This window comes from Dermacentor andersoni, chromosome 1, assembly GCF_023375885.2.
Source record: "Dermacentor andersoni chromosome 1, qqDerAnde1_hic_scaffold, whole genome shotgun sequence".
In the NCBI taxonomy this organism is placed as follows: domain Eukaryota; kingdom Metazoa; phylum Arthropoda; class Arachnida; order Ixodida; family Ixodidae; genus Dermacentor; species Dermacentor andersoni.
Genome location: NC_092814.1, coordinates 383,620,727 through 383,643,816, shown reverse-complemented (window position 1 = coordinate 383,643,816; position 23,090 = coordinate 383,620,727). Strand labels below are relative to the sequence as shown.

Below are 23,090 nucleotides of genomic sequence, written 5' to 3'. Positions count from 1 at the left end.
GTTTCCTCGCGGGAAAACATTCCTGTACATGCGAAGTCGTCCTCGCAGAACTTTTCAGCACAGGTAGCATTGAAGACAGCCCTGCTCCTAAAATGAAAACTGCGAAGCAGTACAGAGTGCTGCAACCCCTGGTGCCAGCTGCTCGTCTAGCAGCAGAAAGCGAAAATGGCAATCATCGGTCTTAGCAGGCTTGATGGCGCTGCACAGCCGCGCAGAAAAGGGGGCGCAGAAAAATGCGGGTGAGTCTATTCAGCTGCTCAAGGAGCTTGTGCAGCTCCAAAAGGAGGCTAACGAGACGGACAAAAACATGCTTGAAGTTTTGAAAACGCAGTTTCCTTCCAGGCAAAATAATGCCTAAAGGGAGCGACCCAACATCATTTTTTCCCTGAAACTTATTCATAAACGTGCTCACTTTGCATATCTCATGTATCCACCTGTACTTGTTTGCACTAAATGTCTAAACCCGACCTCTCACTATCGTCTTCTGAATAGGCGAGCCAAGGGTTTATTGTTAAATTCATTTGTTTCGACGAGAAAGCCACAAGACTATCTTGATTTCAATGTAAAATTCACACTATGTGCAAATCACCCTTTCACAAACATAGCTTGCCTATCGAAGCGTCAGCCTTTCTGAGGCTTTTTATTCCTGTGTATACAACTTCTATTTACATAATGTGCTTCCATCTGTCGCTGCCTTTCTTGATTTTGAATGTTAAAAGCAGTCATTCACTCCAGCCTTCTGTACTTAAACCAATCAACCAGAACACAAAACGATACCAAGAGTGTACTGATAAGCGCACGTGCAACTGCCACGAAACCTCTTGCACTGCCTGTTGCCACTTTTGTCAGTACAGCTCTGAAACTGATACACAAGCGAGTATAAGAAAACCAAAGCAGAGAGTATCTTTACACTGCCCATTTAAAAATGATCATAAAACACTAGAAAGTAAGCAGGGATGTCCATGGTTTTCATGTATAAGAACACATTCCTCATCGAGAGAACTCAGCCGAAAGCGAGAAATCGCTGCTAGTGGACATGCATCTTCTTGAACAATTCTCACAAACTGTAAAAATGGAATTTCTACAGCACATAGAATGTAGATGGATTGCTTGGCACTCCCCGTGGGCTGCAATATCCTTCGCAAGTGCATCTCTGACTTCCTCTCCTAGTGGCTCATGCCGATTGCTTCTACAATTTTGGCAGCGGCAGCAGCACCCAGCGAACATAACCACTTACTCTGCTGCCAAAACTGCGCAGATACGACGGAGAGCGGTCTTCACCTGGATCGTCTGAAGTTGCCCGGCCCCATCGGACACGGCGGGCTGCCTGGGTTCCCCTGCCACTCGTGACCGTTCTACTCCTGTTCTACTGCACGACCGGCTTCGCACGAAATCACTGCTGCTATCATCGCTTCAAGCATCCAGTGCGCCTGCGCGCCTGACGGAGCCATCGACCATATAAATATCGGAAGCATCTGGCGAAGCGTTTCATTTGGCAGCGGCAGCAGCACCCAGCGAACATAACCACTTACTCTGCTGCCAAAACTGTGCAGATACGACGGAGAGCGGTCTTCACCTGGATCGTCTGAAGTTGCCCGGCCCCATCGGACACGGCGGTCTGCCTGGGTTCCCCTGCCACTCGTGACCGTTCTACTCCTGTTCTACTGCACGACCGGCTTCGCACGAAATCACTGCTGCTATCATCGCTTCAAGCATCCAGTGCGCCTGCGCGCCTGACGGAGCCATCGACCATATAAATATCGGAAGCATCTGGCGAAGCGTTTCATTTGGCAGCGGCAGCAGCACCCAGCGATCATAACCACTTACTCTGCTGCCAAAACTGCGCAGATACGACGGAGAGCGGTCTTCACCTGGATCGTCTGAAGTTGCCCGGCCCCATCGGACACGGCGGGCTGCCTGGGTTCCCCTGCCACTCGTGACCGTTCTACTCCTGTTCTACTGCACGACCGGCTTCGCACGAAATCACTGCTGCTATCATCGCTTCAAGCATCCAGTGCGCCTGCGCGCCTGACGGAGCCATCGACCATATAAATATCGGACGCATCTGGCGAAGCGTTTCATTTGGCAGCGGCAGCAGCACCCAGCGAACATAACCACTTACTCTGCTGCCAAAACTGCGCAGATACGACGGAGAGCGGTCTTCACCTGGATCGTCTGAAGTTGCCCGGCCCCATCGGACACGGCGGGCTGCCTGGGTTCCCCTGCCACTCGTGACCGTTCTACTCCTGTTCTACTGCACGACCGGCTTCGCACGAAATCACTGCTGCTATCATCGCTTCAAGCATCCAGTGCGCCTGCGCGCCTGACGGAGCCATCGACCATATAAATATCGGAAGCATCTGGCGAAGCGTTTCATTTGGCAGCGCCAGCAGCACCCAGCGAACATAACCACTTACTCTGCTGCCAAAACTGCGCAGGTTAGTTTGTACTCGCATTCTTCTTCTTGTTGGTGGTTGTGCTGCGGTCGCTGCCAAAGACCTGTAGTGTACTTTCATGTGTTGGTTCTAGCGACATCTTGTCGCAGTGAAAGCCATGTCTAACGTCTGCTGCACCTGTAATGTGGTCTTTCTTGAGAGCGAAGGACGCGTAGTTTGTTCAGAGTGCGCACACGAGTACCATTTCGGAAAATGTGCGGGGCTGGCGGAAAAGTCTTTCAAAGGAAAATCTGACGCTGCAAAGAAAGCGTGGCGATGCCAAGATTGTCGGAGCCCGGCGTCACATGGTAGCTGCAGTGACGAAAGCAAGACCGATGCAGATATTAAGGCTATCCTTACATCTATTAATGTGAAGCTTGAAAGCCTACCAGCCCTCGTAACTCGAGTGGACGCCATAGAAGAATCTATCACGCACATGTCTGCCATTTTTGAAGATTTAAAAAACACAATCGGTGTGCAAGAAAATGAGATCAGAGTGCTCAGAAAGAAGGTGCAAGAACTGGATGAAAGGGATAAAAACAACTTATCAGCTCAGGTGCAACTTCGACGAGAAGTAAATGATCTTGAGTTTAGAAATAGGCAGCTTAATTTGGAAGTTCATGGTGTTGCTTCTCTGAAAGATGAAAACTTGCTCACGATATTGAATGAGGTTGGCGATAAGCTCAAGGCGCCTCATCTCGTTGAACAGGACATTGCCTCGGCACACAGGCTGCCCGCTCAGAAAGATAAGATACCCGGCATAATCGTGCGCTTCACAAGGCAGGCAATCGGAGAATCGTAGTTGAGTAAGAAGAACAACCTAAAAGACAGTAACCCACACATCTTCATCCAAGAAAACTTAACCAGGCACAACCGAGAACTGCTTCTGGCAACAAAAAACTGGGCGAAAGAGGCCAAGTTCAAATATGTATGGTATACCCATGGGAAGGTTCTTGTGCGTATGACGGATGGGGCAAACGCAATCCATATTAAATGCCTTGAGGACCTTCATCGCCTTCAGCCAAAATGAAGTGTGTACTGAGTGCTATACTTAAGAGAAGAGGGCAAAGATGTATGAGCACACTTTTTACTCACCAGATGATCTGAACATTATGGTATCTAATTTTAGGTCTTCCGTACTAAAATGTGTACACCTAAACGCAAGATCTGTCCGCAACAAAATATTTTCTTTAGAAGAATTCTTCACTAAATTTTCTTTCAGCTTTTCTGTTATTATGTTCAGCGAAACATGGAGCACGAACGAGAGTGACGTTTTCAGAATGAAAGGCTGCAATACGTACTACATCAACCGCCCTTGTGGTCGCGGAGGTGGCACTGCAATTCTCACTTTGGAACAAATGGACTGTGAACTGCTTGATTCATTTAGCATAGTGACTCCAGACTATGAAGTGTTAACTTTAATTGCAGATAAGGAAATATATTCGGTCTGTTATCGGCCACCAAATGGGCATATTTCAACATTTTTTGATTTTTATGAAGGCTTTCTTTCATTCGTTGTAGAAAACAAGTATTAGCTGATCGCCGCAGGTGATTATAATATTGATATGGGTGTTAACACACTTACTAGTACAAATTTTAACAACCTTCTCTTGTCATATGAATTTGACAACGTTATTAAAGAGCCAACAAGAATAACAACTGAATGTGAGTCAGTACTAGACATCTTCATAACAAACCTTTCATCGCAAGATATAATAACTGGTGTCTTATCATGTTCCATTAGTGACCACCTTCCCGTGTTCCTTTGTTTACAAGTTGCCCGCACTGTGAACTGTTCGTCTGCTGTCAGTTTTTACCAGCCAGTAACCGATACGGCTCTTAACGCGTTTAGGAATGAGCTGCTTCGAACAGACTGGCGTGAAGTACTGAATAGTCATGATGCTAACAATGCCTACAATGTTTTTTTAGATACCTTCAAAAGATTGTACAATGCGCATTTTCCTGTTAAAAGACGTAAAAAGAGTAGAAAAATTCGAAAGCCGTGGGTCACACATGAACTTTATCAACAAATGAGAGCAAAAGATAAGCTCTACAGACAGTTCTTAAACACCCGTAATCCTGATGATTTGGCCGTCTTTAAACGGTATCGGAACCAACTAACGAAACAACTGCGTACTGCACGTAAAGAGTACTTCTCACGTTTTTTGGACGACAAAAATGTGCCGAGTGAGTTGCTCTAGGACAAATTAAACACGCTATTGCGTCGCGTTAACCAACGTACCTGCATTTCTAAACTAACAATCGATGGCCATGTTTTGCACGAGGGGGAACTGGCTGATGCTTTCAATACTTTTTTACAAATATTCGTACGCCAGGAAGCTCCTCAAATGCATGTCAGTATATCAGTACGCGGAATGAAAAATCAATATTTCTACAGCCAGTGAATGTACAGGAAGTAATTTCAACAATAAAAAATTTAAAGAACAGCAGCAGTAGAGATATCGACGAAATCCAAGTAAAACCAGTAAAGTATGTCGCAGATGTCATTGCACCAGTTCTAACGCATATTTTTAATAAATGTTTGACGACATCGACATTTCCAGTGCAAATGCAAACCGCAAAAGTAGTAGTGCTTTTTAAAAAGGGAAGCCGAAATGAATTGGGCAATTACCGTCCGGTGTCTATCTTACCTATGTTTTCTAAGCCCCTTGAAAAAATAATACACTGTAGGCTTCTAAACTTTGTTCATCACTGCGAAATAATAACAAAACACCAGTTTGGGTTTAGGAAGAATATGTCTACAGAATTAGCTCTGCTTCACCAAAAAGAGTATATTTTAACTCAGTTTGAACGCAAGGAAATAGTACTCAGCCTATTTGTCGATTTTTCTAAGGCATTCGACCTGGTGAATCATGATGTTCTGCTGCAGAAGCTGGACTTTTACGGTATACGAGGGTGTGGATTACAGTTATTGCAATCATATTTATCTCATCGATGTCAAGTAGTCCAAATAAACAACACGCGATCACGAGTGCTGCCACTGCCTTGTGGTGTTCCACAAGGCAGCATATTAGGTCCCTTGCTATTTAACCTGTACATAAACGACATTGTTAACATTAATCAGAACGCCAAATTCATTATAGATGCAGATGATACCAGCATACTTTTTTCTGGTAATAATATCGATAAACTTATCACTGATTGCAATGATACCATAGTCAAACTGCAGCAATGGTCCTTATCCAATTACATGAAGATTAACGAAAATAAAACAAAAGCAGTTGTCTTCCGGCCGAAAAATAAACCTGTTCCTCCTCATGCCGATATTGTTTTAAACTCTCACCCTGTTGACATTGCTGACCAGTTTAAATGTCTAGGTGTGATATTCACTACCAATCTGTCCTGGGAACCGCATGTGAGTTTTGTATTAGCCAAACTTGCTCGAATAACCGGTGTAGTCGGCCGTCTCCGGTACATGCTTTCTACTAAAACGAAAATATTGGTCTACAATTCTCTTTTCTATCCACACGTCAACTATTGCCAACTTGTCTGGGGCACAACTACTTTCTCTAACACACAAAAAATATTCCTTATGCAAAAACGGTATCTACGCCACGTATACAACCACTGCAGAATTCTTTCACAGGGCACATGTTATTACAGCTCACAAGCTATACCGCTACCGTTTGAGTGCTCGGTTTAAATATGAAGTGAAAAAAAATATTCATAGCCTCGATGCCTTGGCACATTTAGAAACAAATGAGAAATATTACAATACTAGACGTGGAGAAAACTGGAAGGTTGCTGTACCACGCTTGAATTCTGGTATGGAACGTTTGTGTTTCTCTCTGCCATCTCTTTTAAACTATTATCAGTCACTGAATTTTGATTTATTTAGTTGCTCCACTGTTACACTTAGAGACCTGTTTGCTTATTGACTAACCTGATTTCAGCTATTCTGGTGTTTGTTTTTATCTAGCTCAAGACTTTTTCTTTTCTTCTGCATTTATCAAGTGCCTTGATACGCTTATTGCTTGTTCATTCTTTTGTGTTGACTGTGTTTGATTGATCTGGCTCAGGACTTTTTATTTTATTTATTTGCTTTGATCAAGTGTCTCGATTTATTTATTGCTTGTTTATGCTCTGGTGCTGTCTAGACGCTGCCTTATATATGGGTCTGCGGACTCGTCAAGCCGCCAAGTGGCAGCTTTTTTTCCGTAGCCCCTCCATCTGTAGCACCTGATGGAAAATAAAGATTTGATTTGATTTGAACTGGCTGAGCCCGCCTTGTAACTTCACTGCGCGCAACTTCAATTTAACTTCTGTCACAGTGATGGAATAGCTGCTCACAAATCTTGCACCGAACACAGCAAGCAAGGATGATGCAGTTTACGTTATCGATATCATATTCCAGGCCCTTGTGCATGATTACAAATAGCACTTTTAGTCGCCCGAAGGTGGTTTCCACAACCCGTCGAGCGCTTGACAGATCATAATTGAAGATATGTGATACTGAACCAGTAGGACCTGACCTGGGAAAAGGTTTCATCAAATGAGGCTGCCGAGAAAATGCCTAGTCACTCAAGAGTACAAGCCCAATCGATACGTCTAAATTTATTTGGCATCTAATGTGAACAAATTACTGCTCAGTATACTTGGCAGACATGACCACTCGAATCCTACCGCACCATGTATTCGACCTGATGACCCAACGTTGGTCCACATAAATCTGTAGTGGTAATATTTTTTTTTAATCTGACGATGGTGTGACTGAATTTGAGCTCGTCCATACAGTACACTACATCTGCAGGCTTGAAGTGACGCCTGACACCGGCAAAAGATGCCGAGAGCGAGTGGAGCTATACTAATCCAGGTACAACCAAATTAGGAAGGCCCACCGATCTTCAACAAAGACACTCCCTCACCAGAACAAGAATTGGCCTCCCTGGTGCAGTATTCAGTCACTCCCTCCATCGTGATTCTTGCAATTAACCCATGGCCCTCAGTCCCCAGAAGCTGCGGAGCACCTGACCAAGGCGGCGGTCAGACATGTAACGCAGCAGAGGGCGCTGAGAATCTCTGGACCCGGACAGGCCGCCAATGGAAACTGACCCTGGAAACCTTTAACAGCCGAAATCTGTCGAGTGAGGCTAGCTAAGCAGGAATCTTTGTGGAACTATCAGATATTGTTTGGGATAGTATTGGCCTTAGCGAGATTATATTGTGCTGACTAACGGCAATGTCCTCTGCTATGAGGTGTCCCAGCTAAGAAGCAATACGGGGTGGGATTCCTAATTTATAAGGACACAGTGGGCAACACTGACGAATTCTACAGCATTAATGAGAGTGTTGCAGAAATCGTAATCAAACTTAATAGGAGGTACAGATTAAAGGTAGTAAAAGCCTAAACTCCAACATCCAGTAACGATGATGATATAGTAGATCAGTTTAATGAAAATGTTCAGTTAGCGGCGAAAAAAGTGCAAACTCAGTATACTGTAGGAATGGGCGACTTCAATGCAAAAGTGGCGAAAAAGCAGGATAGTGAAGAAGCAACTGGCAACTACAGCGTCGAATCTAGGAACGCAAGAAGAGAGATGCAGGTAGAATTCGCAGAAAGGAATGAGCTGAGGGTAATGAACACCTTTTTCAGGAAGCGTAGCAACAGAAAGTGGACCTGAAAAAGCCCTAATGGTGAAACAAGAACTGAAATTCATTTCATATTTTCTGCCAATCCCAACATAGTGCAGGATGTAGAAGTGATAGGTAGGGTAAAGTGCAGTGATGATAGGTTAGTGAGGGCTAGGATTCACCTCATTTTGAAGGGATAAAGAATGAAATTGGTAAAGAAGGAACAGGGTCAACCTAGAAGCAGTAAGGGTAAAAGTATAAAAATTCAGGCCGTTACTTGCAAACAAATATGCAGCCTTAGAACAGAGAGATGAAGATGACATAGATGTAATAAATCAAACCTTAACTAGGATGGTTTCAGAGGCAGCAATCGAAGTCGTAGGCAACGTACCAAGGCAACCAGTAGGCATGCTCGCCCAAGTAACAAAGGACCTAATAAAGAAACGGCAAAGAATGAAAGTGTCCAAGTCAAGAGATAAGATAGAATTCGTGGAACTGTAAAAACTGATCAACAAGGCGAAAATAAGTGATATTCGAGATGATAACGTGAGAAAGACTGCAGAAGCAGTAGGAAATGAACGCACCCTGAAATCAGTGGGAAGGAAACTTGGCATAGGACAAAGCAAAATGTATGCACTGAAAGATAAGCTGGGTAATATCAGTAATTTTGAAGGTATAGTAAAAGCAGGGGAAGAATTCTATAATGACCTGTGCAGTTCCCAGAGGACGCAGGATAACTCCATTCGAAACAGTAATTAACAGGATACAGAAACTCCTCCTATAGCTACCGATGAGGTCAGAAGGGGCTTGCAAGACATGCAACGGGGAAGAGCGGCAGGAGAAGATGGAATAACCGTCGATTTAATCAAAGAAGAGGGAGACGTAATGCTTGAAAAATTGGCGGCTCTCTATACGAATTGTGTATCCACTGCAAGGGTCCCAGAAAACTGGAAGAATGCAAACATTAAACAAATCTACAAAAAGGGAGACGTTAAAGAATTGAAAAATTAGAGGCCCATTAGCTTACTCCCAGTAATATATAAAATATTCACCAAGATAATCTCCAATAGAATAAGGGCAACACTGGACTTTAGTCAACCAAGGGAACAGGCAAGTTTCAGGAAGAAATACTCTACAATAGATCACATCCATATCATCAATTAGGTAATCGACAAATGGGCAGAGTACAACCAGCCTCTCTACGTGGCTTTCATCAATTAGAGAAGGAATTTGATTGAGTAGAGATACCAGCAGTCATAGAGGCATTACGTAATCAAGGAGTAAAGACCGCTCACGTAACTATCTTGTAAAATATCTACAGAGATTTCACAGCTACCTTAATTCTCGACAAGAAAAGTACAATCATACCCATAGAGAAAGGGGTCAGAGAAGGAGACACAACCTTTAAAAAAATCTTTAACAAATTCTTTAACAAATTTTAACAGAATCATTCATGCTTCTTGGTGACGTTAATATAGCCACCACACAGATGATCTGCCAGTGGTTGTGCCGAAGGGAACAACACGTATGGCGGTTCTAGGCGCCGCACTACAACGTTGAGGAACTAGCGGAATATTATATTAACCGACGAGCGGCTGACGCCAAACAGATTGGCCACGGTTCTGTCTTCAGCGGATGTAGCCAGCCAATACAACGAAATCACCACATGCTTCTCCAGAGAGATGGCTCTGCCCAAGTTTGTGTCTTGCCATACCGCGTATTTGCACACACTTACAATATATCGAAACGTGCACCGATTGAGCCGCTCATGGGAATAAAGCCGAACAGCCGTGGCCACGAGTCGATGACACGGCCTTAAGGCGTTCTCTCTTTCCTGTTCGAGTGTCTCAGTGTCTTGTAGTACTCGGAGTACTTCCATCTACTTACCGTGGAGCGCTGTATGTTGAGCGGCAAACATAATGAAGAAGTCGTCGAGATCATCGTACCAATCCCATGGTACAGCCTTACTCAACGCCACCGCACAGTTCGCGTCACGAGATCAAAGAAGCCGGTACGACAAAACAAAAACAAACAAGCAATAACGTACATTGTCTAACAAAAACACACCAGATACGAACCATTAACATGGTTCACAGCTAATAACAACGTACACGCTTGGGCGAAAATTCGAACCTAGCAATGGATTATCTTGGCTTTCCTACCAACCGTGAACGAGAATTGGGTCAGGAATTGGCATCATCATCATCATCAGCCTAGTTACGCCCACTGCAGGGCAAAGGCCTCTCCCATACTTCTCCAACTACCCCGGTCATGTACTAATTGTGGCCATGTTGTCCCTGCAAACGTCTTAATGTCATCCGCCCACCTAACTTTCTGCCGCCCCCTACTACGCTTTCCTTCCCTTGGAATCCAGTCGGTAACCCTTAATGACCATCGGTTATCTTCCCTCCTCATTACATGTCCGGCCCATGCCCATTTCTTTTTCTTGATTTCAACTAAGATGTCATTTACCCGCGTTTGTTCCCTCACCCAATCTGCTCTTTTCTTATCCCTTAACGTTACACCTATCATTCTTCTTTCCATGGCTCGTTGCGTCGTCCTCAATTTCAGCAGAACCCTTTTCGTAAGCCTCCAGGTTTCTGCCCCGTAGGTGAGTACTGGCAAGACACAGCTGTTATACACTTTCCTCTTGAGGGATAGTGGCAACCTGCTGTTCATGATTTGAGAATGCCTGCCAAACGCACCCCAGCCCATTCTTATTTTTCTGGTTATTTCAGTCTCATGATCCGGATCCGTGGTCACTACCTGCCCTCAGTAGATGTATTCCCTTACCACTTCCAGTGCCTCGCTACCTATCGTAAACTGCTGTTCTCTTCCGAGGCTGTTAAACATTACTTTAGTTTTCTGTAGATTAATTTTCAGACCCACCCTTCTGCTTTGCCCCTCCAGGTCAGTGAGCATGCATTGCAATTGGTCTCCTGAGTTACTAAGCAAGGCAATATCATCAGCGAATCGCTAGTTGCTAAGGTATTCTCCATCAACTTTTATCCCCAATTCTTCCCACTCCAGGTCTCTGAATACCTCCTGTAAACACGCTGTGAATAGCATTGGAGATATCGTATCTCCCTGTCTGACGCCTTTCTTTATTGGGATTTTGTTGCTTTCTTTGTGGAGGATTACGGTGGCTGTGGAACCGCTATAGATAGCTTCCAGTATCTTTACATATGGCTCATCTACACCCTGATTCCGTAGTGTCTCCATGACTGCTGAGGTTTCGACTGAACCAAATGCTTTTTCGTAATCAATGAAGGCTATATAAAAGGGTTGGTTATATTCCGCACATTTCTCTATCACCTGATTGATAGTGTGAATATGGTCTATTGTTGAGTAGCCTTTACGGAATCCTGCCTGGTCCTTTGGTTGACAGAAGTCTAAGGTATTCCTGATTCTATTTACGATTACCTTAGTAAATACTTTGTAGTCAACGGACAGTAAGCTGATCGGTCTATAATTTTTCAAGTCTTTGGCGTCCCCTTTCTTATGGATTAGGATTATGTTAGCATTCTTCCAAGATTCCGGTACGTCCGAGGTCATGAGGCATTGTGTATATAGGGCGGCCAACCTTTCTAGAAAAGTGTTCCCACCATCCTTCAACAAATCTGCTGTTACCTGATCCTCCCCAGCTGCCTTCCCCCTTTGCATAGCTCCCACGGCGTTCCTTACCTCTTCCGGTGTTACTTGTGGGATTTCAAGTTCCTCTATACTATTCTCTCTCACCTTATCGTCGTGGGTGTTACTGGTACTGTATAAATCTCTATAAAACTCTTCAGCCACTTGAACTATCTCATCCATATTAGTAACGATATTGCCGGCTTTGTCTCTTAACGCACACATCTGATTCTTGCCTATTCCTAGTTTCTTCTTTACTGCTTTTAGGCTTCCTCCGTTCCCGAGAGCCTGTTCAATTCTATCCATATTATAGTTCCTTATGTCCGCTGTCTTACGCTTGTTGATTAATTTAGGAAGTTCTGCCAGTTCTATTCTAGCTGTAGGGTTAGCGGCTTTCATACATTGGCGTTTCTTGATCAGATCTTTCGTCTCCTGCGATAGCTTACTGGTTTCCTGTTTAACGGCGTTACCACCGACTTCTATTGCGCACTCCTTAATGATGCCCATAAGATTGTTGTTCATTGCTTCAACACTATGGTCCTCTTCCTGGGTTAAAGCCGAATACCTGTTCTGTAGCTTGATCCCGAATTCCTCTAGTTTCCCTCTTAACGCTAACTCATTGATTGGTTTCTTATGTACCAGTTTCTTCTGTTCCCTCCTCAAGTCAAGGCTAATTCGAGTTCTTACCATCCTATGGTCACTGCAGCGCACCTTGCCGAGCACGTCTACATCTTGTATGATGACAGGGTTCGCGCAGAGTATAAAGTCGATTTCATTTCGAGTCTCACCATTCGGGCTCCTCCACGTCCACTTTCGGCTAACCCGCTTGCGGAAAAAGGTATTCATTATCCGCATATTATTCTGTTTTGCAAACTCTACTAATAACTCTCCTCTGCTATTCCTAGAGCCTATGCCATATTCCCCCACTGACTTGTCTCCGGCCTGCTTCTTACCTACCCTGGCATTGAAATCGCCCATCAGTATACTGTATTTTATTTTGACTTTACCCATCGCCGATTCCACGTCTTCATAGAAGCTTTCGACTTCCTGGTCATCATGACTAGATGTAGGGGCGTAGACCTGTACAACCTTCATTTTGTACCTCTTATTAAGTTTCACAACAAGACATGCCACCCTCTCGTTAATGCTATAGAATTCCTGTATGTTACCAGCTATGATCTTATTAATCAGGAATCCGACTCCTAGGTCTCGTCTCTCTGCTAAGCCCCGGTAGCACAAGACGTGCCCGCTTTTTAGCACTGTATATGCTTGATTTGGCCTCCTAACTTCACTGAGCCCTATTATATCCCATTTACTGCCCTCTAATTCCTCCAATAGCACTGCTAGACTCGCCTCACTAGATAACGTTCTAGCGTTAAACGTTGCCAGGTTCATATTCCTATGGCGGCCTGTCTGGAGCCAGGCATTCTTAGCACCCTCTGCAGCGTCGCAGGTCTGACCGCCGCCTTGGTCAGTTGCTTCGCAGCTACTGGGGACTGAGGGCCGGGGTTTGATTGTCGTGTTCATATAGGAGGTTGTGGCCAAGTACTGCACCAGGGTGGCCAATCCTGCTCTGGTGAGAGAGTGCGTTACCGGTTCTGGTCACCGGGATCAGGCCGCACTCCAGGCCTGTTTGTGCAATTTTCTCAACACACGGTTGTTTTTTTTTCTAGTATTTTCCGGTGGAGAATTGTGCGGCCCGGGATTTGAATCACGGTCCTCTTGCACGGGAGGCGGATACTGTACCGTCCCCGCAGGAGTTAAATTTAAAAATAAATTGTGGGATTTTACGTGAAAAAACCACTTTCTGATTATGAGGCACGCCGTAGTGGAGGACTCCGGAAATTTCGACCACCTGGGGTTCATTAACGTGCACCTAAATCTAAGTACACGGGTGTTTTCGCATTTCGCCCCCATCGAAATGCGACCGCCGTGGCCGGGATCCGATCCCGCGACCTCGTGCTCAGCAGTCTAACACCATAGCCACTGAGTAACCACGGCGGGTCTCGCAGGAGTTTTACGCCTCATTTAATATACAGTGGTGCCCTATTTGATCAGTCAAGGTGGACCAATCTGAGCTCGGGTATGCCGCACGGATGGCACTCGGCTAGAGAACCTGGTATTTATGACCTGCACATGTGAGGCCGTACATATATGAAGATATATATCTTTCTTTTTTTTTTAGGAGGGTTCCCGTACAGTGATAAAATAAAGGAAAAGACATTAAAAAAAAGAAAAAACAAGAAAGAAAAGGGGGCGAAAAAAGGAACATAACAGGTGATTTGAACTCGTGACCCTTCGATGTTGCCCGGAAAGATAGCTCAGTCGGTTGGTTCGTCAGGCCCCAGGCTACTTTCAAGCGCCACCGCTCCTGCTCCGAGCCTCACACTTACGTGGAAAGGGACTTATGTTGTCCGCGACAGCATAATTTCTTGGAAAAATGGCTGCCCGAGGAGAAGGGCAAACTCGAGCGGCTTTAGAGACAAGGAAAACTGCCTTAAAATATTTAGATTTGAGGGAAAGCTTCGTTAACAAACTGTAACACGGCAATCAGAACTCGAATACGACGAGAGAAATTATTGAGACGTGGAAAATTTCCTTGAAATAAATATGGTTTGCGAGACAAATGCTTGTAAGTATTGAACCTCTTAAAAGATGAGGGGAAATTTGCGCTCACCGAGAGGGCATCGTCCGTACGAGACCACCACCAGGCACCTTACTGAGACGTGGAGAGCTTTGCGGCCGGAACAAAGCCTCCCGTCCCCGCCGGCCAAGAGGGGGAAACGCGCTTTCCGATCGCTCAAGGTTGCGCGGACATAGTATAACTCTAGCGTCTAGGAGAAGCTTAACCAGGTGCGATGGCGGCACGCATAGCGTGGGAAGCTAGCCGCCAGAATAAGAATCTCAAGGACTGCTGCTGACGAGGGCGAAATACCTTCGTGTAATTATGATAACCCTAATAGGACTACTTTCGAAAGAAAAAAAAGGAAAAGGCCCAGAGGGCTATACTACGAGAACTATGACTGATAGTTTTCTATATATATATATATATATATATATATATATATATATATATATATATATATATATATATATTCATCTCATCTATGGGATCGCATGCGCGCGCTGTTGCTTTGTCTCTGCGTGTAGTAGTTAAGAGAGCCAGTTTAAGGGCGGAGAAGAAGGAAGGAAAGGAATTGGCATACTGGCTCTAATTGCCGCCAAGCGCCGGGAAAGCAACTGAACCAATATGCTCAGAGAGTGCAGTTGATAACACGCCGAATATATTTTAAATGAAGTGCAGTGTTTATGTCAATATAGTAGGAAAGATAGCTAAACGATTATATTTTTATTCACAGCACGGAGTATCACGTGACCTGCTCCCAACACAAGAGCGGCACCAACTGAGGACAGGTTTCCCCGTGTAACACATGTCCATCCTTAGTTGGCGGTAACCATAGTTCAGTCCGGCAATTGAGGTGTGTCATAACTGCGGTTGGTACGCTCGTATAACTATAGGGTACAATACATCAAATTTTAAACAAAACTTAAAAAACCGCGCGAAATCGTTGCGTGAAATAAACTGCAACATTGCATTCCCTCTACTTATTTGTTTTCATACACGTGCTCTCCTAAGTTGGTAAATATACCTGTTTCTAAGTTCATGTAACACGTGACGCCTGGGGTTAAGAAATGCTATACATCACCCTCCATGGCCTTGCTTGGCGTTGGCTAACACTTCGAGGGCTAATCTTCTGCGCATACATGGGAGGGTACGGGAGAATGGCTGCCGCGATAGCTGAATTGGCAAAGCACCGCAAGCGTAATAGGGAAAACTTGCGGTCAGCGCTCGCTCGCGGCATATTCCCATTTCGTGCACTTTTATTTCCCTTTTGTTAATTAACATTTCTACCATTGGAGGCAAGCATAACCGTTCATTTCTCCAGCGTCTTTCAGGGTATGATTGCCGGTTTTCGTCATCTGATTGTAACTAAAAAATTGAGCCCCTGAGATCTAGGAAATTTCGCGTATCGTATAACCTATTACAAAGAAGGAGGCACACTTTACAGGATAGTTATCGCCATTGTGGAACTTAAGAACACCAATGTCTTTACCAGAGTGCAATTTGAATTTTGTGTTCGACGGCAAAATATAACAAAGAAAAGCCCGCGTTTTTTCACATGTTGTGACGAGAAAACTTGTGAACAGGAACGAGAAAAGAAAAACACATTTTTCTAGGAGTGTGGTTTGAAATGTACTTGGCGGTAACACTTCTATTTCGTGTTCGGCATTAGACAAAAAAATGTCGTTTTTTCCCCTATTCTGATCAGGAACTGGTTTTTAGATCCCTCGTCTGAAATGATTCTCCACTTCCTACTTTTTTCGTTAAAGGTAAGGTGGAAAGCTCAGCGTCGGATAGATGCCATAATTATTAAAAATTCTCGCAATTCCAGTTTTGCTGACACGTAACAATTCTTTCTAGGTGTAGTAAATACTACCATGCAACGTAAGCAGAATCTCGTTAAAAGAATAAAGTTCTGGACATAAAAGCCTTTTGTTCGGTCTAATTAGACGTCTGTGTAGAAATGCGACTCTCGGTGTATATCTCCTAAGCTATGTTGTGTGATATTGTTCTTGTCTATAGTCGAAATGTAATGCCGAATTATACGACCAATGATTTGGAAAACAAACCTGTTTAAGTAATTTATGGGGAATAAGACATTGCTATATTATTGCGTTAACAACATTTGTTTACACTACCATGAATCATGTTCCTCAATATTGTGTTCGTTCTCATTCGTACAAGTGTGTATGATGGCGCATTGGCTGCATATTTTCGTTTTTACATTTGCTTTATATGCTGACTTTCTACGCTTGGGCTGTGTCCAGTCACACTTTGACACACCATTTTGTTTTTCTCTTCGCAATTGTTGACACGTTCTGCGTTTTGTGTGTGTTTTCCAATGGACCCCGCACTCGGCGCTAAGGCAGTCCGTGACACCAGTAGCGTATAATGAATCTTACCAGCAGCAAAGAAAGCAAACAAAACGAAATAAAACTTTATAGCGCTGCCAGCCTATGGCTGGCAGTTGCCTTTTCCCCAAGTGCAGACGAACGGAGCGAAGTTCCACAGGTCCGGCTGTCCCGCATGGAGGTCGTGGAACCCAGATGTGGACCAGCGGAACGGCGGCTGCTGGTCGTGCGTCGGCCCAGCCACAGCAATCAACCCAAGTCCGGCGGCGAGAGACTCGTTCGTCATCTGCATGCAAAGCGTGCCGCCAAGGATGGATGAAAGCACTCTCGAAGTTTCTTCGCAGAAACACCACTTTGACTAATCCAATAATGATTATTTGAGCTTAATATTGGAGTTGAGCAATAAATGAATGAATATATGATGTTTAATGGCGCAAAGGCCAGGTGTGGCCAAAGAGCGCCATGCTAGTGTTAATGAGTTCGCAGTGGACTGATGGGTTCTGTGAACTTAATGTGACGTTGCTGTAAAGGGCCTAATAAAGTTGATGTAAATTCTATAAAATCTACGTGTAGTAAAATAATGGGAATGACTATTGACGTGTACTATGAACATTAGAATGCAGAGCGAAAGAATGATGCCATATATAAAATATGTGAGGTGCTAAAATTGTCTAGAGCACTACTGCCTCACCAGAGCCCTTGAAATCCAACGGCCTGGAGGCATGTGCTATACAAAGAAAACTATCGTAGCGGTATCCTCTGGAAAGAGAATGCGCTACGAAATTAATGGGCTTGTGACATGGAGCACAACATCTTTCAAAAAGGCGAGAACTGCTTCGGTCTTAAAACGCGGTTGGTCACCAAGAAACATAGCCGGATGCAGGGGAATACAATGGCGGTATGCAAAAGGGAAATGTTTCCTCCTGTCTCTTTCGGCTTCCCGGCACTCCAGGAAGACATGGAGGACGGTCAGCCGGTCGCCACATCTACCACAGGTTGGAGGCTCGTTAACGGTCAAGAGAAAGTTATGAGTGCCAAATGTGTGTCCTATTCTCAGTCTAGTGAGTAGGACATCTGTTCTTCGTGTTTTCATAGTTGGGTGAAATAACTTCGGCTTAATTAGGCGAAGCTTATTACTCATTTCTGCGTCCGACAAGCGTTGCCAGTGGCTTCGTAGTTTGTTTCTTAGGAAAGACTTTATGTCTATGGCAGGGACAGCAGCAGAACGAATACCTTGCCATGCTATTGATTTGGCGATCTCGTCGGCAAGCACATTTCCCTCGATTCCTCTATGGCCAGGAACCGAGCATATTATTACATGTTTCTTTTATTTATTTTTTTATTTATTATTTTTTTATTTATTTTATTTTTTATCACATGTATTTGTGATAAATAGATGTTGCATAAGAGTGAGTAGAGTTCATTGAAGACGGGATTCGTATGCTTTTGTGAAGAAATGAGTGCTTTTACAAGACTTAACGAGCCTGTGAATATCATTGCTTTGTCAAGTTTCAGTTTCTTTATATGCTTTACTGCACACAGTACCGCATAGACTTCTGCAGTGAAGATACTTGTTAGGGGGTTCAACACGTCAGATAGAGTAAAAGAGGGACCAACAGCAGCGTAGGATACGCCAGCATGTGATTTTGACGCATCTGTTTAAATTCGGAGCAGGAGTACTTCAATCGAAGCTCACGGAAATGCATGGCAATTTCGAGCTCAGGAGCGTTTTGTGACCTCCACAAAGGATACGTCACATTCTATTACCTGCCACTGCCAGGGCGGTAATAGCTTAGCTGCAGGCATTAGGGGATGTTCGAAAAATGGGACGTCCATTTCTTCGCTAAGTTCTCTTACACGGAGTGAGAAAGGTAATCTCAAAGACGGTCTATTACGAAAAAGTGTTTCACACGTCAAGTCGTTAACGGCTGTGAAACACGGATGTTCCTTATTAGAGCGCACTTTCAGAAAATAGGTAAAGCTGATGTACGTTCTCTGAAAATGGAGTGACCACTCATCTGACTCGACGTACAGTCTTTCAACAGGGCTTGTTCTAAATGCGCCAGTGGCCAGTCGGATTCCCAGATGGTGAACGGGGTCTAACATCTTTAGCGCACTCGGGGCGGCAGAATGATATGCTACGGCACCATAGTTTATTCGTGATCGAGCTAGGCTGCTGTAAAGATTCAACAGGCACTTCCTGTCACTACCCCATGTTGCGTGGGATAGGATTTTAAGTAAGTTCATTGTTTTTAGACATTTTGTTTTTAGATATTTTATGTGTGCAATGAAAGTAAGCTTGGAGTCAAGTATAACTCCTAGAAATTTGTGCTCTTTGTTAAAAGGAATTTGTTGTCCGCCCAGTTCTAGAAAAGGATCTGGGACCAGGCCTCTCTTTCTTGTGCAGAGAACACAAGAACTTTTGTGGGGGTTGATTTCAAATCCATTTTGGTCTGCCCACATGGACACATTGTTTAGGGCCTGCTGTACCTGTCTCTCGCAGACTGTGAGGTTGCAGGATTTGAAACCTATTTGTATATGGTCTACGTAGACGGAATAGAAAATAGTTGGTGGTAATGATGCACGAAGCGTGTTCATCTTTACGACAAAGAGCGTGCAGCTGAGTACGCCACCGTGGGGTACCCCAGTTTCCTGTATGAATGTACGCGACAGTGGATGACCTATTTTCACTCTAAATGTACGGTTCTCTTGGTAGCTCTCTATAATATTTGACATAATGCCACGGATGCCCAGCGCCGAAAGGTCCCGCAGGATTCCGTACCGCCAGGTTGTGTCGTACGCTTTTTCCATATGCAGAAATACAGATAAGAAAGATTGTGCACGAAGGCATCGCGAATGCTCGCTTCGATGCGCACGCGGTGGTCGGTTGTAGATCGCCCTTCCCTAAAACCACACTGAAATGGGTCAAGCATTTTACTGGACTCTAGGAGATGTACGAGACGACGATTGATCATTTTTTCAAAAAGCTTACAGATGCAGCTCGTAAGCGCTATAGGACGGTAGCTTGTAAGCAATGAAGTGTCTTTAGCATGCTTCAAAACAGGGATCACAATAGCCTCCTTCCACTTTGATGGGAGATAACCAGCAGCCCAGACAGTATTGAGAAGTGTGAGTAGCGTGATTTGTGTGTCGGAGTGCAGGTGCTTAAGCATATCATACATGATTCTATCGGGGCCCGGTGCCGAGCTCCGACATACTGATAAGGAAGCTTTAAGTTGAGCAATGGTAAAAGGACGATTATAAGGATCGTTTGGAATGCATTTCCGATTCAGTGGCTTAAGTTCTTCTATTGCTTTATGTTTAAGAAAGTTCTCCGAATAGTGGGGAAAGGTAGACACGCGCTCGACGTGTTCACCGAGAGCATCAGCCTGGTCTTCCAACTTGTTTTCTTCTTTATCAACCAGGGGCAATGAATGAAATTGTTGTTCCTTTAGTCTCCTCAGCCCTTTCCATACATTTTCCTCCTGTGTGTAGGGGTTAACGCCGGACAAGAATCTCTCCCACCTTGTCTTCTTTGCTTGCCGTCACGTCCGCCTTCCCTGTGATTTCAGGTTTTTCAATTCTATCAGATTTTCTGCAGTGGCGTATCGGCGCCGTATGCCCCAGGCTTTATTTTGTTTTTTCCGCGCATCCTTGCATACCTATAGTCCTATAGTCCTATAGCGCTTACGAGCTGCATCTGTAAGCTTTTTGAAAAAATGATCAATCGCCGTCTCGTACATCTCCTAGAGTCCAGTAAAATCCTAGATGCTTTTGCTTTTGGATGAGGTACCCCTGCATTATGGGATAAAGTTATTAGCTGCCTCGATGATAAAAGGGGTAAAATACGCTACCGCGTCGTCAATATTAAATCAGTTATAAATCTCGTGATTGGTAAGTCGATTCGTTAAAATGCTCCCAGTGGGCAGAAGCTAGCTTCCACCGAGGCGTATATGAAGGGCATTGATGTTCTTCAATTAAGCTTAAAAGTATTGGAAAATGGTCACTTCCGTAAGAATTTTTAATAACACTCCAGTATAGGTAAGGGAAAGATCTGCCGAGCCAGTAGATACGTCTATGGCAGAATGTGAATCGTGATACATAATATAATAAGTCGGTTCGTTTTTATTGAACAGGCATGTACCCGTGTTTACAAAAAAGTTTTCTACTAATCGACCTCTGGCGTCGCATCGTGAGTCTCCCCACATCTTGTAGTGAGCATTAAAATCTCCCACAAGTATGTAAGATTCGGGAAGCTGGATAATAAGGTTGTAAAGGTCTGTTTTTTTAGATGATGGTTCGGGGGTATATAAATAGAACAGACAGTGATTAATTTATTAAAAAGAATGGCCCGAACTGACACTGCCTCAAGGGTCGTCTGAAGGGCGACGTGTCGGCAAACAGACTTGTCCGCTATTATTGATACTCCACCAGAGGCCTTAGCCTCATCGCGGTCTTTTCGGAATATGACGTAATTGCGAAGAAAGTTTGTATTTGTAGGTTTCAGGTGGGTCTTCTGAACACACAGCAACTTGGGATTGTGTTTGTGTAGCAGTTCTCTAATGTCGTCGAGGTTATTTAGAAGTCCTCGTACATTCCACTGTAGTATTTGTGTATCCATTATGCTATTTGTGTTTAGTGCTGTGTGTTTGAGAGACGAGGATTAGCTCACGGGCCCTTTCCAGGCGCCGTGATTGGAGTTTTGTCTTTTTTGGAGCCATTGAGAGAGCCTCGCCACTCCTTAGATGGCGCCGTCTTGCTGGTGGTTGTGGCCATCGCCTCTTGCGAGGCGCTGGACACGCGCTCTTCCGAGCGCTTTGTTTGGCGTGAAGGCCTCGGCACGTTGGACGAGGCCTTTGAGGCCACCTGCCCGGAGGTAGATGACCCCTTCTGCTGGGTTGACGGAGCAGCGCTAGCTGCAATCGCCGCGGGGGCAGATGGCGTAACTGCCGACTCACTGCTTGTGGGTCGGGCAGCCGCCGGTAGCCGTTGTGTTGCTGTCCCCTGACGCGTGACATCGGCAAAGGTGTTCTTTGGCAGGAAGAAAACCCGCCTGCGTGCCTCCTTGAAACTTATGTTTTCTTTTACTTTAATTGTAACAATTTCCTGTTCTTTCCTCCAAGATGGGCACGACCGCGAGTATGCAGCGGGCTCCCCATCACAGTTTACACAGTGGAGAGAGTTTACACAAGATTCAGCGGTGTGCTCATGAGCACTGCATTTCGCGCATGTTTGGCGGCCTCGGCCGTTCTGTGAGCCATGACCGAAACGCTGGCATTTGAAGCATCGCAGGGGATTAGGGATGTATGGCCGAACACGAAGCTTGATATGCCCGGCATCAATGGACTCGAACAGAACACTTGTGCCAAAAGTAAGTATTAGGTGTTTGCTCTGTATTTCCTTATTGTCACGCTTCATATTAATTCGTTTGACGTTGATGAAATTCTGCTCACTGAAGCCCTCCAGGAGCTCAGCTTCGGTCAGTTGCAAGAGGTCATCATCGGAGACTACGCCACAGGTGGTATTCATAGTACGATGTTGAGTTACTGTTACTTGGGTGTCCCCAAATGATACTAGATTGGGTAGCTTTTCATATTGTTTCTTGTTGCGGAGCTCCAAGAGGAGATCACCGCTTGCCATCCTGGATGCTTTATAACCTGTACCAAAAACTTGGGTGACAGACTTAGGCACGGGGAATGGTGAGATTGTTCGCACGGCTTTGTCTGGTTGTTCAGAGTGGACTACATAGAAACGAGGGAAAATTTCTTTTTGGTGGGCAAAAAACTCGAAGACATCATCGGTGCGGGAACATCTTCGTGCAGGGACTCGACTCCGGATTTAACGTTCGTCAAGAATTTGTCAAAGGCGCAATGGACTAACACTGCTGTTGATCTTGGCAGCGATCATTGTATCCTCGCTACACACTTTCCAACAACACCTAAGAGGCCGAAGGAGTTCTTCTTCACGGATTGGGACAAGTTCCGCAAGATAAGGAATGAGCGCCAACCCCCAACCACCAGACTGAGCCTTGAACAGTGGATGGACCAGATCAGGGAAGATATCAAGAGTAACACTCACAAAATATGCACGGACTTTCCCGTGGAAAAGATGGATAGTCGCCTAGCCCATCTATTAGAGGCTAAGAAGTAGTCACTCCTCAATCGATGGAAGGGCCAACGGCTAAATTGCAGACTACGCAAAAAGATTTCTGAACTCAATAGAACCACAGAGGAGTACTGCCACACCCTCTGAAAGCAACAATGGGACGAGGTGTGCAACTCAGTTGATGGTCAAATGCGGAATGGTCGAAACTGGAATCTTTTAAAGCATCTTCTGGACGACACCAACACAAGGTCCAACGAGCAGCATGTGATGGCAAAGCTTCTGCATACAGCCACACGAACCAAGACCACGGAGGAAGTCCTGCAGAGCCTGGTGGAGAAGTACCTCCCTGTTGGT

The 23,090-nt window shown here is 44.8% G+C and overlaps 1 protein-coding gene across 6 annotated transcripts in view; it reads right to left on the bottom strand.

The window, feature by feature from the left end:
• Positions 1-16,696: 16,696 nt before the first annotated feature.
• Positions 16,697-23,090, bottom strand: part of LOC126518704 (putative phospholipase B-like 2) — a 185,302-nt gene continuing 178,908 nt past the window's right edge. For 5 of the 6 annotated variants that reach the window (XM_055064943.2, XM_050168467.3, XM_050168468.3 and 2 more), the window contains one exon: positions 16,697-16,917. In XM_055064943.2, coding sequence (XP_054920918.1) covers positions 16,735-16,917 — 183 coding nt within the window. In that variant the 3' untranslated portion in view covers positions 16,697-16,734. The remainder of the gene's footprint in view (positions 16,918-23,090) is intronic. The other variant, XM_055064945.2, reaches the window with a different exon arrangement.